This window comes from Neofelis nebulosa, chromosome 1 (genome assembly GCF_028018385.1).
Source record: "Neofelis nebulosa isolate mNeoNeb1 chromosome 1, mNeoNeb1.pri, whole genome shotgun sequence".
NCBI classification, from domain to species: Eukaryota; Metazoa; Chordata; class Mammalia; order Carnivora; family Felidae; genus Neofelis; species Neofelis nebulosa.
This window is the reverse complement of record NC_080782.1, coordinates 121,373,480-121,391,876: the sequence shown is the minus strand read 5'-3', so window position 1 is coordinate 121,391,876 and position 18,397 is coordinate 121,373,480. Positions and strand designations below refer to the sequence as shown.

At 42.7% G+C, this 18,397-nt stretch overlaps 1 protein-coding gene and 1 non-coding gene across 6 annotated transcripts in view; one reads left to right on the top strand and one right to left on the bottom strand.

The window, feature by feature from the left end:
- The window catches only part of ARHGAP26 (Rho GTPase activating protein 26), a 425,071-nt gene that overhangs the window by 347,971 nt on the left and 58,703 nt on the right, over positions 1 to 18,397 (top strand). For all 5 annotated transcript variants that reach the window (XM_058733064.1, XM_058733057.1, XM_058733045.1 and 2 more), the window contains exon 20: positions 3,375 to 3,528. In XM_058733064.1, the coding sequence (XP_058589047.1) occupies positions 3,375 to 3,528 (154 nt within the window). The remainder of the gene's footprint in view (positions 1 to 3,374; positions 3,529 to 18,397) is intronic.
- LOC131489752 (U6 spliceosomal RNA) lies at positions 15,726 to 15,830 on the bottom strand. The gene has a single exon (XR_009250717.1). It is a non-coding gene; the product is annotated as a U6 spliceosomal RNA (small nuclear RNA).

The window sequence follows — 18,397 nt, the reverse complement described above, 5'->3', positions numbered from 1 at the left end:
TCTTGTGGTCAAAGAGTGCCAGGTTTCCAGATTTCCTTACCATGGGCCCCATCGAGGCTTACCAGTAACAAACAGTCCGACTTTTGATATGTGTATTTAGCTATCTTGACTGCAGAACTATGAAGTTTTATGATTAAAATTTTTGTGTCTTCTTGTTGGACAAAGGACTCATTTCCTTGATCTTTTGCCTTTGTTGTCATTTTGTTATAGGTTATGCCATATTTGTAAGGCTCGAGATACCTAATGTAAGTTGAAATAGAATCTCCAAAAGGATTTATTTTCTAAAAAAGAATTCTAACGACCTCCACTGAATGAAATACTGGAAATCCTCAATTTCAATTTGGGGTTAGCCACTCATTTAATTCTCTTGGCTTTCAAGTCCAGGCAGGGTCGGGCTCTCACTGTCCATCCCTGTCCTCATTCCCACGTGGGTTCATTTCAGACACATGTCAGTTTCCATATGTAGCAGTCTTCTTGCTTCACTCGTTGAAAAAGCCAAAAATTTTACCTAAGTCCCATTTGTAGAATGAGATTCTTAAATGATTGTTAGGATTCTGATAAAATGTTTGATAAAGCAAAGCATCTTTTTTTTTTTTTGTAATATAACCTCTTGTCAAGTTGCCTAACATACAGTGTATACAGTGTGCTCTTGGTTTTGGGGGTAGGTTCCCGTGATTCATCTCGTATATCCTGGGTGTTGCAAAGATTTTTATCTAATTTTTTTTTCAGTTGTGATTTCAGAGTTTTATCTGTCCAATGTTTGTTTAATCTTAAGGTGCTTACAGTCTATCAAGTAAGGTAGACATACAAACACATGAATAAGTGCAAGTTAATAAATACTCTAATATGCACCTGACTTAAATACCTGACAGTGTAGAGATTCACTGTCAATGCCAGTCATTGCCAATACTCGGTAAGTACTTAATAAACATTCATTGAATAGAAGAAAAATGAAGAAGATTCTATCTCAGATACTTTCTTTTCCTAGTGGATAGTAAGCAGGAGAAAAAAAGTCCCAAAAATATTTTAGAAAAACAAATGTATTTTTAGAAAGGCATTCTTTTTAATTTATAGAATCATAGCCCTCTTATGGGCAACTAAATATAATCACAGGAGAGAGATCAACTATGGTAATACTCTTCTATTTCCTGCAAATGCAGAGAATTACATCATGCAAACTTGTCCTCAAGCTAGAGTTAATAAAACTATTCATCTCTCCTTCCCTCTGAAGCAGAAATTGACTCCATTGAACCCCAGAAAGTTATCATCTCTAGTCCCCTTTTCTATATGGTGGTCTTGGGCTTCTCACAGTCTTTCAGAAATCTGTATAAGAGTATTTTGGTCAAAGGAAAGTTTCACTTAGGTGATTCATACTGGCAAGTGGCATATCCATTTTCTCAGTGATCCTCTATATGTAATTTTAGAGTTGTTTTTCTTCCTGATAGCAAGTTCCCATTTAAAGGCCCTGGTAGTTTTCCTGCATCTTGGCTCATTGTAACTCTTTCAGTTTCTCTTTATTTGTTGTTGTTTCTGTTGGAATTGAAGCTCTTGAAACAGGAATAGTTCTAAATCTCAGGAATCAGGTTAATAATCTCCTTGTTTTTGAGATGTACTTAGAGTTCAGAAATGTCCCAAAAGCCTTACAGGATTTTTTGACTCTTAAAGGGTTTTTACTCTTACAGGGTTTTGTGGTTTTTGATTCTTCTATAGGGTTCTGTGAGGGTTTTTTTAAGTTTATTTATTTTGAGAGAGAGAAAGAGAGTGTGAGCAGTGGAGGGCCAGAGAGAGAGATAATCCCAAGCAGGCTCTGCCCTGTTAGCACAGAGCCCAGTGCAAGACTTGATCTCACAAACCATGAGATCATGACCTGAACTGAAATCAAGAGTTGGTCACTTAACCAACTGAGCCACCTAGGCGTCCCTCTTCTATATGGTTTTAAACATGGCATTGGCAATTTGCCAAGGTATTAGGGGCTTCAGTTGTGTGTGTGTGTGTGTGTGTGTGTGTATGTTTGTGTATTACATGTGAAAATTACTCTAACATCATCTCATAAGCATAATACATTTTTTATGCACATGACTAGTGCAAATGGAAAAATATTTTTTATCACATCACTCTCTTTATTGCCTAAAGAGACCTGAGTTCAAATGTCACCCTCTAAACTACCATGTCAGTGAGTCCAGTCTGTCTTCTTAGGGACATGGTATACCTCTGGCTTGTTTCAAAGGTCCAGTGTGCATTAACCCAGATATACTATTTCCTGATAAGTGAGTTGATTGTCTGCAATGGCAACTGATTTCATTATGGTGTATCTGTATTGACTGTGGGACAAGAACGACCTTCCAAGTCACTAATATTTTTGCTACAGCAGTGGTGTCTGTACCATTTAGCTAAATCGTCCCCCCAATTTTATCTTCATCACATGATTCCAAGCTTTTAAGGATGGGAAGAAAAAGAACGTTATTTTCTTTGAATAGTGTTCCGAAGCTTACAAAATGCATTCTTGCATATGATCCCACTTGATCCTCATGAACTCCTCAAGCTGTGCAAAGCAGCAGTCCCTCTCCCCATTTGATAGATGAGTTAACCAAGAAACAGAGTGAAAATTGCCTGAGGCCACTCAACCAGTCAGGAGTGGAGGCTTCAAGAGAACTCTGGTTTCTTCCTTACCAGCTTAGTAATACTCTCTAAGCCCAAATATAACTGTGTGGACTGTGTACTTGGTGTTTTATATGCAGACTATTCTGTAGCCCTTATAGATCTGTTAATCAAAGAACTAACTTGAAGCTAGACATCAAATACATGGAGCTGGAGGCAACCCAGAAAGGTCTGTCTTTGGCGTGGTCAGGAATTTACATTGCAGGGTCATAAGAAAGTTGATGGCCAAGGTGAAGATATTTTATAGTGAGGTGCTGTAGAATTGGAGGTAGGACGTGGCCCTAGCAATTAAGACCAGGCTGGGGGCAAGAGTTTTAGAATAAAAGGTGAGTGGCACAGAAACCAAGGGGATCTGTTTGAATGCAAGGGGCTGTGAAGGCTGCTCTGTTCTGCCCATCTGCCAGTCAAATGAAGACACGCAATTTATGGTGCAATGGTAGGACCCCGAGGAAAATGGCTGGTCCGTGTTGTTAGGTTCGCGGGGGGGGGGGGGGGGGGGGGGGGGTTGCTCCAAAGTTGAAACTCATGTGTTTTCCTGTTTCCTTTCCTCTTCCTTTTCCGCCTGTAATTCCTTCCCTTTCCTATGTCTTTTTCTTAGTTTTGTTGAGATCTCAATCCATTCTCATGATTGCTAAGTTTTTGTATATATGTAGGAACAAAATATCCCTATAAAATAATAGTAATGTGGGTCTCCTGGCCTTTTTTTTTCCCCACAGAGGAACAAAGAAACAGCATCATCAACTCCAGTTTAGAATCTGTCGTCTCATCAAATGCAAACAGCATCCTTAATTCCAACAGCAGCTTGCAGCCCAACATGAACTCCAGTGACCCGGATCTCGATGTGCTCAAACCCACCTGGCCCAACTCGCTGTAAGTATGATGTCCGGCTGCCTGCCGCACCGTAGGCCCTTGCTGAGCTATTCCACCTGGAATTGGCCTTCTGGCCCCATCTGACTCTGAGCATTGTCCCATGAACATGATTTTAACCTTCTTCCTAAGTGTGGAGCTTGGCTAGTTTGTTGTGGATTTTTTTAAGCATCATCATCTCAGAGGGGAATCATTATTCTTAACATACCGCTTCTTGGCCTTGGTGACCTTTGATTTACCATCCTGCTGAGGTGGCTTTGGTGATGGCTACTGACTGTGCTGGCTGCTGGGCATGAAAAGCGATTTCTTTTAGTTTTACAAAACATCCAGGCACTGTAGTAACTCAGAAGATCAGTAGCCAAGTCTGCTTCTCTCATTTATGTTGTCTTGGTTTCCCTTCTCCCTGATGATGTGGAGTATGTCCAGTGCTACCTTTTTGTCTCCTTCTAGAAAGAAGAGCTGTCCAGTAGCCCTTTGAGTTTCCAGATCCTCAAACCTTAGCATGACTGTGATCACATATCAGAGGCTAGAAAAGAGAAGAATCTTTGTTACTTCACCTTTGGGTGGTAAGCACCCATAGCCCAGAACAGGCAGTTTGGGGGCTGCTTGTCCAGTCCTCCTCGGGAAGTAGATCCACTGTCTTGCGGTTTCCTCCCACATTGCCTAGCATGCTTCTTCAGACCAACGCATAAATCCTGTCAACCGGAGCCTTTCTAGAAAGTATGTGAGGCCATGACCAGCACAGCTGGACCGTCAGGCTACAGTTGAATAAGACTCGGGAAAAACGGAGCTGACCTTGCCTTTCTCTAGTAAAAATAGTTTGAGGTTCAGCCACAGATTGCCTTCAGAGCAGTCACTGCACTTAGTGAGTCACCAGGATACGAGAACCTTCTCCTACCCCTCTCCGTGCCTTGGTTGCATCCTCACACCCTGCCATTCTGTGTCTCTAAGATATCCACGGTTTGTAGAGCTGCAAAATGGGTCCAACAATTTTTGCCTTGGAGGAGAGTAAGGGATATTAAGGCTTGGGGGGTGGGGCTGGGGAAAAGACTCTAAAGTGGACTTAAGGGGTGCTTACACTGCAGATGAAACAGTAGCATCAGATGAAATCATACACTGGGAAAATAATGGTCTGTTTTCAGTTGTCGGCAGCTTTAAATCCTACCTCGATGTTCAGGAAATGGAATTACTTCCCTGTAACCTGGTGGGAAATACTGTTATTCACCAAGAAGTATACCAGTGCCTCAAGAGCTCAAAATAATTTAACTTGTTCAGATTATGGGTGGTGAGTCTCTTCTGCTTCTCCACGGCCGTGCTTGCCTGTGGAGGCTCTGTGTCTTGCCGTCTGGCTCTGTCAAGCACTCCTCTATCTGCTTTCGTAGACTTGAAGGACATTCTGGTTTCTTCTTCCTCTCTTTTCCCCTCTCCCCATTTTGTCCAGACTTCTGTACCTGTCGGTAACTGATGTGATTGGTTGCTCAGCATGAGCGAGGTTGAATTTCTAGCCCAGGTTGCTTACTGTCCCCTGATGGTAGCCGGCAGAACCAATTAGTGGTCTTTAATCTTTGTTTTAAGTAGCTGGGAGCCCCCTGAGTCACCACTGAGTACAGTATGTCCGAAGGGACTGCTTTGGCAGCGAAGCGATAAATGGGACAGTGTTTTTTTAAACAGGTCCTGGAGCAAGGAACTTTGGATTTTTATTTTTCAGTTGTCTAGATGTGATTTGTTCCACATAAAACACTGGGGGTCACTCTGCCTGCTTCACACCATCCATAGTGACCGTTCCCTGCCTGCTGCAGAATTTGGGGGCTTTCCCAGGGAAGGAAGGGTGATGCCAGGAACAATTGGACTTTGTTTGACTTTCAAGGAAAGTTGGATGTAGGAGTGTGGAGGTTTCCAACAAGACTGCTCTCCTTCTAGGCTTCTAGTGAACACCTTCCTGATATCAATAAGTCTTGAGCTCAAGGCTGTTCCTGAAGTAGAAGCAGTATTGATAGTGGCACTGACACCAGAGTTTGCCACGGCCCTGAACAGGGGCCACACGAAAGGCCCTGTAAGCTCTACAGCAGGTTCACTGACCGTTTCTGAAACCCAAGGCAGTGAGATGCCATTTCCAAGTCTGTGCCGCCTTCATTTTTCCTGCCTGTGATTTGCTTGGGTGGACTATGGACAGGAACTAGGTGATCCTGGCAACAGAAGCCACAAGACTTTGCCTCAGAAAACTAATTCTGAGAAGCCTGTCAGCACGGTATGCCATGGTGATTGGGCTCAGTCACAACCAACGGAGACCCTGGGGAATGAAAGGGTCCATTCCCTCCATCATTGTTCACTTTAAAGTACACAGAGATCCTTGAATGGGAACACTTAATGATGCAGATGAAAACAGAAAACAAAGTCAGGGGGTGGGGGATTACCATTAGTTTGAATATTAATTAGGCATAAGGTGGGGAACCAGTCACCAGAAGCTGTCTGTTCTCCTTTTTATTTCATATATTTGCTTTTCATTGTTTTCATAATGACTGGAACGGTCATTATGACCGTGTAATAGTCATAATGAAAGGAACATGCTTTGTGACTCAGCATCCTTTGGTACTTTAGGGACCACATTTTGCTGTCTCATTGGTAAAACTTTCCTAATTCTCCAAGGAGATCAGGGCCCTCTTGTTTGTGTGGGCATAATGCTAAATCAGGCATCAAAATTAGAGATGCGCCATTCGAGCCATGCCAGGGCAAGGCTGCAGTGTTTGCATCTTTGGCAGACCTCCTAAAATGTACCCATCTCTCCTGAAGAACAGAAGACACCTAAGTCAGGACCAAAGTCCAGTCTAAAATTGTCAGCAACTATTGCTGACCTATTGTGTGGCCAGACCTATGCTAAGCTACCAGGGGTAAAAGAGAAAAAGAGGATTTCTGGCCTTCCCAAGAGTTTATAAAGTGTGTCTGAGGAGGGAGGACAATGGTATATGGCAGTGCTAAGTGGGATTTATAGTGCATAAGTGCTTTTAGAGTTTACATGTATTTTTTAACATGTATTTATTTTTGAGAGATAGAGACAGAGTAGGAGTAGGGGAGGGGCAGAGAAAGAGAGAGACACAGAATCCAAAGCAGGCTCCAGGCTCTGAGTTGTCAGCAGAGAGCCTGATGTAGGGCTTGAACCCATGAACTGTGAGATTGTTATCTGAGCCAAAGCCGAACGCTTAACCTGCTGAGCCACCCAGGAGCCCCCAGAGCTCACCAACTTTAAACTGATTATGTTGAGTACGCGCGCCAGTGAGAATATCGGAAAGGGTGGCTAGATGAAATGTGAGGTTGGCGTTAGCTAAGATTTTATAGATCAAAATGGATGGATGAAGGTCATTGCAGATAAGGGGGAATGAGGGAGGCAAAGATGATCCACAGTGGAGAAAAACAGCCTACAGACATGCATGCTGGGAGAAAGGGAGCTTCCTTTCTCCCCTACCACTACCACCAAAAAACAAAACAAAAACAACACCTACTAAGCCAACGTTTATTTATTTGTTTGTTTGTTTGTTTATACTTAAGCAATCTCTATACCCAACATGGGGCTGGAACTCATGACCTTGAGATCAAACCAACTTGTCGTGCTGGAACAACTAGACATCCACATGCAAAATAGGTAGGTAGGTCGGTAGGTAAGTAGATAGATAGAGATACAGACTTGATACCTTTCAAAAAATTAACTCAAAATGGATCATAGACTGAAACGTAAAATGCAAAACTATGAAATCTCTAGAAGATGACATCAGAGAACATCTAGGTGACCTTGGGTTTGGCAATGACTAGGAACATAATCCATGAAAGGAAAAATTGGTAAGTTGGACTTCATTTAGGTTAAACACCTATGCTGTATGAAAGATACTATTAAGAAAAAGATAAGCCAAACCCAAAATAGGAGAAAATATTTGCAACACACATCCCTGATAAAGGATCAGTGTGCAAAATATATACAAAGAAATCTTAAAGTTCAGTAATAATTCAACAAACGGCCCAATTAAAAACTGGGCAAAAGATCTGGATGGGCACCTCACTAAGGAAAACATTTAGAGGTAAATAAGCATATGAAAAGATGCTCAACATCTTAGGTCATTAGGGAATCGCAAATTAACACAATGAGCTCTCTCTGTACACCTGTTAGAATGCCTAAAATCTAAAACGGTGACACCACCAAATGCTATTAGGATGTGGAGCAAGAGGAACTCTCATGCGTTGCCAGTGGGAATGCAAAATGAGATACCCCCTTTGAAAGACAATTTGGCAGTTTCTTAGAAAGCTAAACATAGATTTCTCATACAACACGGTCCAGCAATCACACTCCTCGGTGTTGACTCAAATGAGTTGAAAACTGAAGTTCACACAAAAACCTGCCCATGAGTATTTATAGCAGCTTCATTCATAATTGCCAAAACTTGGAAGCAACTAGGGTGTTCTTCAGTAGGTGAGTGTATAAACCAACTGTGGTACATCCAGACAATGGAGTATAATTTGGTGATAAAAAGAAGTGAGCTGTGAAGTCATGAAAGAAGCCACTCTGAAAATACTACAAAATGGTATGATACCAAATATCTGACCTTGTGGAAAAGACAAAACCATAGAGTCAGTAAAGAGATGAGTGGGCAGGAGGGAGGGGTAGTTGGAACACCGGGCATTTTTAGGGCAGTGACACCATTCTGCATGGTACTGTAACAGTAGGTTTCAGACAGTACGCATCTATCAAAACCCATAAAACCAGTGGGTCACAGAGTGAATCCTCACGTCAACCATGGACTTTAGTTACTAATAATGTATCAGATGGGTTTGTCACTTGCAACAAATGTACCTCACAAATGAGAGATGTTAATTACAGGGGAATTTAGGCAGTGGGGAGACATTTCATGGAAACTTTAGTTATTTTGAGCAGTTTTTCTGGAACCTGAAAACTGCTCTAAAAAATTAAGTCTATTAATACATTTTTTTTTAAATCTGGATTTCCAACTTCTTTTGAAAAGTTAGATTTGACCATGCTAAATCCATGTGTTACTTGGTAACAGATGATGCTCGCCACAGGGGCTATCTCCTCGCAACTGGCCTGCTTTACTCTGTCTTATCTTCTGGCTGTATCCCTGTGATAGATTAAATATGGTCAAAGAAGCTTTGCAGCCCCCATTCAGAGATGGACTCCTTGGATCTGGGCTGGCCTTCATCCTCTGCCTTGATTTGGCCAAGAGAATGTGGTACAGGTGATACTGTATGTAACATCCGAGCCCAGGCCACAGGACCTTGTAGCTTCCCATCTCATCTTGGAATCCAGCTGCCATGTAAAAAGTCAAGTCTAGCCTCCTTGAGCATGAAAGATCATTGGAGAGAGAAGCCCAGCCATCCCAGTCAAACCCAAGTCTAGGCCACCAATCAGTTGAATGCAGCCACATGAGTCCAAGAAGGACAAATAGAGAAGCTGCCCATTCAACCCACAGATTCATGAGAAATAATACATCGTGGTTTTTTAAGCCACTGAGTTTGGACCAGTTTATTCAGCAATAGTTAAATGACACAAGGCCCGTGCGTTTGTGACCTCAGAGCCCTCAAACTTCCTTGAGAGAGGGCTGCATCGCCTGGGTAAGGTAGAAAGGCAGTAAAGGTTCTCATTGTAGAGAGTGGCAGCGTGGAGACTAGCTTGTCAGTTTTCAGAATCTTCTTTGAAAGAAACGATTCATAAATGAGATTGTAAGAAGTTAAGAGACAAAGCAAAACCCATAGCTAATGACTGAGGCAATCAGAAAGATAGCTCAAACACGGGCATGGAAAGCAGGAAACCCAGGGTTTTACTGCTGACACCAGCATACACTGGCTGGTGCCAGTCCTCAGCCCCAGGCATGCCCATCCCCCCCCTCCTTGGGCCGGACCAAGCGGGGCTGACCTGTCTCTGAGAACGGAGGTTGTTCGGATGGTGCTTACAAAGGACTGACAAAATAAAAGTCACTCTCTACTCTCCCAGTGACCAGTGGAGTTGGCCTTATGCCGCTGCCTTTCTGGAAGATAGTGATTTTTAAGGAGGAAGTAAACAAATACTGAGAAAGAAGTCAGGGGACGTCCCACTAGGGACATAAAAATCTTGAGTAATTCCCTCAAGTTAAAAACTCCTAGGTGAATGCTTTCTTCAGACCGCTGGGGAAGGGACGGAAAGGGCTTGTTAAGATGGAAAGCACACTAGGAGGATAAAGGATGATTCTAGCCATGGAGGAACCCACCCTTGGAGTTCTCCCTGCCTGAGTGGTCCCCACCCCTAGAAAATAACTCCCTGCCCAGTAGCCTCATAAATAAAATGATTTTTTTCATGTCCCTGCCGCTTAACACACACACATACACACACACACACACACACACACACACACACACACACACACACCCATTTCCAAGTTATTTCTGGTGACCTAAAAGGTGCGTGCATGCCAAATGCCTTCAAATTGTGCCACAGTCAACCGCCCTCTACCTCTTTGTGGCCAGGGAGAGGCGAGAGAACAACCTCTGGAATTCAGAAGATAAACAGGGCCTGCCTCCAGGCTGCCTTGTTTCTCTGAAGCAGTGCTGGCTCCTCCTGACTTTGATTCAGCTTCTCTCAGATGAAATCTGGGGAAAACTTGAGAGGTATCTGCAAAAGTTTACTTCTGTTTTACTTAGTTCAGTCAACGTTCACTCAGCACACGGTGCTTGAACACCTCCCGTGGGCCAGGCGTTATTCTGAGTGCTGACGATGGAGTGATACACACAGGGGAGTTTCTGTCCTCCGTGGTCTTGTCTAATAGTGGAGACAGGAGGTACATCAGTGCCTGTATATCAGATGTTGGAAAGTTCTGTGGAGAAAACTAAGGCAGAATAGAGGAAGTACTGATTTGGAGGGAAAGGAGGCAAGTTACTTTAGTGCTTTCCACTGTGAATAGCAGTTAGTTTGTTTTGGAGGGACTTCTGCCCTCCTCCCTATTTCCTTCCTGTCTCTCTATCCCCTCAACCTCCGTGTGTCTTTCTCGTGCATGGACAGATGTCCCAGGCTGTTCCCCTTGCCTTCCCGCACCAACTTCCCACCTGGAATCGGACACTGTGACACCGGAGCTGTCAGTCCAGTCATTGAGTTATCAGTGAAAAGGAGGAACTTCTCTAGGGGCAGGCATTGCCCCTCTTGAAACCCAGACCAGCTTGGGGGTAGGCATGCCTGTTGCTGAACAATTTGGAAACATCCACCTCCCACGGGGTTGAGCTGTGTGCATAGCTGTTATTTATTGAGGCCAAATGAATCACAGAATGAATAGTATGCATTAAACGGTGATAATAAACGGTATATTTTTAAGTAATTTGATCACCTAAGTGTGATTTTATGTCCAAAGAGTTACACCCAAACAGGCAGCTATGATTTTACTACAATGGTCTTGATTTGTCATTCTTTGGAATGCAGAGATTTGAAGAGGAAGTTTTCCTCTGTGGCTGAATCACTTTCTGTGGAGGAGGATCTTTCCTCTTCAGAGTGAGGATTCTGATTCTCACCCACCTCCAGGCACAAAAGGTCTCTTCAGACTGTTTTGCCTGAAAAAGTGGTGGCATCCTCCACCTTGGGAAATAATTTGAAAGCAACATCATTTTCCACAAGGGATCCGTTGCCTCCTATTGTTCCTCCTCACAACCTCTGGGGTGGTTCCAGCCGGGCTCGTTCATGGTTGTTTCTTAGACCACCTCACAACCATCCCACTTACACCTCAGTCTCCTGGGACCACCATGGCCACCACTCCTCCCAGTAACCAGGCCACGTTCCCTTGGCATTTTTAGAGATTGTCACTGATATGACCCGTATTCTTGTTTTCTGAGTGTCTTCCTGTCAGCTTTTCCCATTCCCGTAGCCAAGATCTCCTTCACCAGTTTGGAGCCCAGCTGGCCTCACTTGGTTGAGGGTGGAGATTCCTGCCTGATGACCCATCTGATTTTTATTGGATAAATGTGTTTGGTTATTAGCAGTTCTTTTTTTTTTTTTTTTTTTACATAAAAATTGCTCAAGGCAGCCCTCACACTTCATGACCCAGCAGGATTTCTTTCCCAAGCAACAAGGCTGTCAGTGCCACTTGGATCTCTACAGCCTGTCAGCAGAGGGGGTATGGGAGGAGGCGGGGACGGGACATCGTTCAAGTCCTTAGCCACATCCCTGTTTTCCAGCATAGTGGAAATCACAAATGGAAAAATGTTTTCCTTCACACACGTTGTTTTCTTTCCTCCTTGATGAGCTAACATCATAAAGGTTCTGTATTCTTTCTGTCAACGAATTAATATTGCTAAACAATCTCAATTACCCAAATTTGTCGTGACAGAGTAGATGATAACTAAAGCCTTGGGGCTTAATTAAACATAGAAATAAGTGAATTTAATCTGAATTTAGCTGCTCTGACATGGCTTATGGCACTGTATCTTATAGGTAAGTTGGTGTTAGGCATTTGTAAATCTCGAATTTTTGATCCAATCTTTAGGGAAGGAAATAGGCTTAATATTTTGCGCATGGCTTTTAGCACTTACAAGCCTATGAGGGGACTTTGAAGGAACTTCAAGTTGCCATTTTTGTCCCTTAGAATTAGATTTGGAATTATTTCTCTCCCTACATGTGTACTTTGGGGAAATCTTATTGGTAGATTCAGATCCTAAATGGAGTAAATTAAAATCATATTAAAGTGCTCCTTTTTAAACCTTTTTGGTCAGTCTGGAAAGCAGATGCTTACTTAGCTAGGAACACATCTCTAGTTGGAAACAGCCTCATGATCTTATTTTTCACCCCTTCTCTGCATTAAGTATCTAGAAAACCATGCAGGATCCAGTGTAGACTTCCTTTGCTCTCAGCTATGTAGGTCTTCCAGGGTAGGGGCTTAGCCCAGTGAGGTGTTCAGGGTCCCTGGTATGACCTGAGAGCCCGTTAGATATACCCACTTTCAGGCTTTACTGCAGACTCGCTGGATCAGCCACTCTGGAAGAGGAACCCGGGGCTCTGTGTTCCAACAAGCCCTGCAGGTGATTCAGATACATCCTGAAGTGTGAGAACCACAGGCATAGAGCTCATGGGGCGGATGGACTTGCACAAGAATAAACACAGAATTTACTTCCTTGTAAAGCCTGCAGGACCACGCCTGCATCATCCCTAGCACTCTGGTTGTCCCTGCAGTGATGACAGTAGAGGGGCTTCAGAACACCCTGCCTCTGGCCTTTGAGATTAGTCACAACTTGTGAGGCTGATGACTGATGAGTTTGCTTCTCAGAGAAGCCCAATTAGCTCACCAGGGCTGCACTTTCCAAAGCCTGAGGGAAGCCAGCCTGTGGCTTTGCAAATGCATGCTTATTGGTCACAAATCAAGAAAGGGTCGGTGCACCAATTAAACCAACAGGTATTTTTATTGAGCACCTACTGTATGTGTAACATGAGAAGATGAAGACCTTTGCATCGAGAGGAAAACAGCTTGGAACATGGTAGATGACCATTAACATGTATAGGAGATTTGAGACTTTTAAATCAGCATTCCCCAAATTGGTGCAAGGAGGAGGGGGACAGGTGGGGAAGAGTAGGAGCTGAGTTGGATACAGTTGAACAGATTCTTGTCTCGAGGACTTTTGAGCCACTAAGATGTCCATTGTGAATCTCCCAAAGGGCATGTGTTATACCACATTTCCTAAATGTATTTGACCTTAGCACATGCTCTTTACGGCACTTCTCTTTAGCCTCTTAAAACTGTAGTCTATAGTTTAAGAAATGCTTTTCTATGTGAACACTCTACTTTTGAGGGGGGAAATGTATTTTTCCTAATGGATGGCACTATTAGGGCAACAGTCCTTTTGTAGAGCATTTATGGTTACAAATAGCTGTCTGAAGGCTGACATGGGCTATATCATGTCCGAAAAGCTTTGGGATCTGGTGTAAGGAAAAACCCACGTGGCCTGGTAGTGAAGCTTTGGCCCTGCTGTTTCCTGTCAACTTGTGCAATTACTTTCCCTCTCTGAGCTAAACCTCTTCTGCGAAATGGGAATAATAACAGTAATAAAAATAATTGTAGTAATAACAAGACCTACCTTCAAGGTTGTTGTGAGGGTCAGATGAATTAATGCCTGTATAATTAAGTGGCTAACAAAAATTGGTTTTCTTTTATGCTAAGCAAAAATTGGTTTGCTCTTAGACTGTTGCCCTACTATGAACAAATCCTTACTATCGATTTTTTCCGGTGGTAACAGTAGACACTCAGTGTTTATTTTTTTTTTTTGATCCTGGTGTGACACAAAGAACCCATATTAAAAATAATGAGGTAATTTTAAAATAAAACACCTAAAACTAAGTTAACTACAAATAACCAAATCCCCTGAAAGCAGTCAAAGCACTCCTCGTTCAAGACTGGCTTCAAGCTGTTTGCACAAAGTCAGCAGGCTCAGGTGTTTACTCTCCAGAGTCTTGTCAAGCCATCTATCTACTCCCATTGTTTCTCTGTTGGGTGGAGCCAATTGGAACGATACTAATTAGAGGAGAACCTAATTGCAATCCTGAGATTTCACTGGGGGATAATTTAGCCTCAGGAATTCCTTTCCAGCCTGTGACTCTGTGTAAATTTGACTGTCATTGTGACAAAAAGAAAAAGAGTTTCTAAAAGCATTCTGAAATTCTGCCTCTTAGTCATTCACTGCATTGGTTCTATCGGGTTCTTTTAGTGCCTATTAGCTTCTTTCCCAAAGAAGCAGTGGAGCTCTTCCCAAGACATTGCTTCAGTGTTCCCTTCAATAGTCCTTACAAATTGGACAGGTGATGGGGGTGTGCCTGGGTCACTGTCAAAAATGTGCAGTAAAGGAATAAAATAGTTGCTGTACAGACCCCCCCCTTACCTCTTTTTGCCTTAAGTGAAGAAGCTGTGTCTTCAGAGGGAGCCAAGATGATATTGTCCACAAAGAAATAAATGCGAAGATATCTGCCCAAGGATAATGTATTAGAATCCTAAGAAGAAACATCAGCACCATGAAAATAGCATAATTCAGGGATGGTTTATTTATAAAGGATTGGAGGCAAGAAATTCATAAGAGATAGTACAGTAAACCAGGGCTAGTCGCACCCAACCAGTTATCATCTTTAGGCTGGAGGGACTTGCATAGAAAATGGTGGCCAGACCCGAAGCAAAGAGAGGTCTATAGAGTCAGGCCCTTGAGAGGAATTTTCGTCAAGGGGCTCACCCATGTGCAGACAACCTCTCAGGGAGACAAGGGAATAAATACCTTGGCTCTCTCCTTTCTGCTGGTGATCTCTTGCCCGAGCTCCCCCCCTTGGTGGCCCCAACAGGAAGCCAGAGGGTGCAGGATGTAATCCGTGTTAGTTAGCTCTTAGGGAAAAGAGGGCAGGAAGGACAGTGGATGTTCTCCAGTGCATATGTATATTGTAACACCACTTATAGAAGCCACAGTGTGGGACCTGAAGGGATAACCATCAGTAAAAGACTGCCAAAATAAATCCCGGAGTATACTGCTAACCAGTACAGCAGAGGAATGAAGGAGTTGTATTTGTGCTGGTATGAATAACCTTCTAAGGTCCATTAAGGGAAAAGCAGGGTGCTGTGTTTCTCAGCCCAGGATGCACATTAGTATACCTGGGGAACCTAAAGTAAAAAAATGCCAACACTCCTTTCCCGGAGCCTCAGAGTTACTTGGCCTGGGGTGGTATCTGAGTTTTGGTATCTTTCTTAAACTTCCATGGTGGTTTTGATATTCAGCTAGATTTGAAAACCATTTGTGTGCGTGGTATAATCCTACTTATGTGTAAGACTCCAGTGATATATACACCTGCAGATATGTGTACATGTTTGTAATGTTTCTGGAAAGATATAGGGGAGTGAATATATGCGGTTGTCTCTCATAGAGGCACGTGGGACAGTGGCCTTTGGTGCAGGGGACACTGATGTTTCCTTTCAACACTACCCGTTTGTAGCGTTCGAATTTTTTTACCGTGTGCATGCCTTGATTGTTCCATTTCGAAAACCCAGAAGTCGATTTTCTCAGTTTTAAAATCACCATTTCATTTTTTTCTTAAATTTATGAGGTACATCTTTGTGCGAAGGATTTTTTTTAAATGTGCTTTAATTTCCAAGTTTTATTGAAAAATAGTTGGCACACGTCACCATGTAAGTTTAAGGCATACAGCATGATGGTTTGATTTTTAAAATAAGAAATGCTTTACAATCTGTGTGTCATTTTTGCCCAGAGGTCATGCTAATCTTATCCTTATTATTTGAATTTTTAGTATATGTGCTGCCGAAGTGAACAGAGGAATTTTGTGAAACTTTTAAAATTTGTTACATCCTCAGTAACCAAGGATGTTAGACCCTGTTTGAAGAATAAGACCTACAACAAGAAGGTATAGCTTTTGGTGAGTTTCAGTGAAGTCAAGTTTTCTTGAATTATTATTTCAATGGCCAAATGACTCTTGTCCAGGGCTCCAGGTCAGGTTAGAAAATGGTAACTCTTCAGGCAGGAAAGGAAATTTGTCTCAAGGAGCTAGGTAAAGTAGATGCAGTTAGATCCCTGCATCTGGCCTGATTTCAGATTTCTTACTTATTTGAGAAGCCTAACTTAAGGAAACCAGAAAGTCATTTTTTATGTTTACTCATGAAGTCCTCCACCGTCTCCTAAACCAACATTGTGAAATTTAAGTAGTTCAATTTTCTTGAGCTATATATAGTTCTCTAACCTGATTTTCATCTGTCATTCTCCATCTGCTCTCTCCCCCAATTTCCTTTAAAAGCCCCATTTTAAAGCAGAATATATAATGGAAAAACCTTAACTCTTGACCTTTATGGAGGTACACTAGAGTTATTCCATAATAATTAGCAGTTGCCCTGGTAACCTCAGACACACTGCTTAAATCACCTGTATTCATCACTACCCCCTGCCTTCTAGCCAGTAGGATCACCTGCTTCAGGCTAATGAAAAAAGGAACAATTATTTTTATAATCCTTTTCAGCTTCTGTTGTAGGAGTAGGAGCAGTGATACTGTTTGTGATTACTTGCACTCAAAAGAGATTTTGTTGTTGTTCTAGTGACTGAAAGCAGTGACATAGAGAAATCATCTTGGGTTTTGAGCAAGTTGGCAAGCTCTACTCAGTTTATTTTGCTCACTACTGTACTCCCAACCTTAGAAGACGTAAGCAGGTACAGCTTGCAGATGAGAATCTAAGAGTCGCGACACTTAGGGATGTGATGGACAATGACATTGGCAAGGCTGGCGCCATGCCACGTCAGTCATCCCTCACAAGGATGATGAAAACCCACTAACTTCAGTTCTTGGACTTGAAGAATACTGCTTGAAAGTTGGAAAACCCAAAGCTGAAGCACAAGAGAGATTTCTTATCTAAAGCAAATGTGTTGACCTCAATTCTGTCTCCGAGGAAGCCTGTATCCTCCCTTAACTTCCATCCGCCGTGCCTTACAGCACAGACTTCATGATAGGAGTGCCATGGAACTCTTGGTTTCCTCTGGGGGAGAAACAGCCCCCACACCCTCACACATCCTCTTTCCCATTCTCCTCTTGATCCTTTGTGTGAAAGTGGAATTAGAGGAAATATGTCCTTAGTCATCCCATGGCAGTACTTACAATGTGCAATTGTCACAGTGAAAATACACTGGCAGGAGATCAAGAATCAAGAAGTGGAGTCATGGGAATCCTCGACACACTAATCCAGTAGAGACAAGATCCACATGTTAGTGATCGACATGCCCAACATAATCATCCCAGACAGTAGTTAGACCCAGTTCTGTCCCAAGGGAAGACTGCAAGTGAATAATTACTAGTGGAAGAACACCCACCAAATGCTCTTGCTCGACCCTCTAAATTTTCTTAACTCTCACTGGAATGCAGACCTACCTTTATCTTATGTGTCCCTTTGGTATACCGCACCACCAGTTGAACATGGGCTGCTGTAGCCTTCTTGCACCCTACAGCCCTCACAAATATCAGCCAGAATCAGCCAGATCTGACAGACCCTTCCCAGTCAGTGAGCAAACATATACTAAACACCTACTGTTTAAGACACTGTTGCGGGCACTAGGAAAGAGACGAGCAAATACTCTGCCCTCAGATCTCTTACAGCCCAGATGGTAGAAATCAGCTCTACATACATAGGGCAAGTTTTGCTGCCAACATGAGACAGATTTTAAGTAGTAAGTGAGTGGCTTGGTCATTCACTTAAAAATATTTATGGTGGGATGAATTGCCTTTGCAGTTTATGTTGTGTGGGCAGGGTTTCCAATAATCTCTCTACTTCATTTTCTAGATCTACTTTGAAGTTTGTAATTTCCTTGTCTGCTTCAGTCCAGTTTACTGAAAGTGGGGGGTGGGGGGAGGAGTGGTAGTTTTACGAACCAGCTTTTTTATTCTGTTAGCCAAGAGACTGCCTATGGCTGAAAATGCCGATTGTCACTGTGCTGAGAAAAGAAAATACGGTGCAGCGTCCCAAATGTTTGTTTGTTTGCTTGCTTGTTTGTTTTTCACAGTAGTCTCTATGGATCTACATTTAAGATGCCATTTGGGGCGCCTGGGTGGCTTAGTTGGTTAAGCATCTAACTTCAGCTAAGGTCATGATCTTGAGGTTCTTGAGTTTGAGCCCCGCGACAGGTTCTGTGCTGACCACTCAGAGCTTGGAGCCTGCTTTGGATTCTGTCTCCTTCTCTTTCTGCCCTTCCTCTGTTCATTCTCTCTCTCTCTCTCTCTCTCTCTCTCTTTCTCTCTCACAAAAATAAACATTTAAAAAAATTTTTTTAGTTTAAAAAGATGCCATAAGCATTTTTTAAATTTTTTTTCATGTTTTATTTATTTTTTGAGAGCGAGAGACAG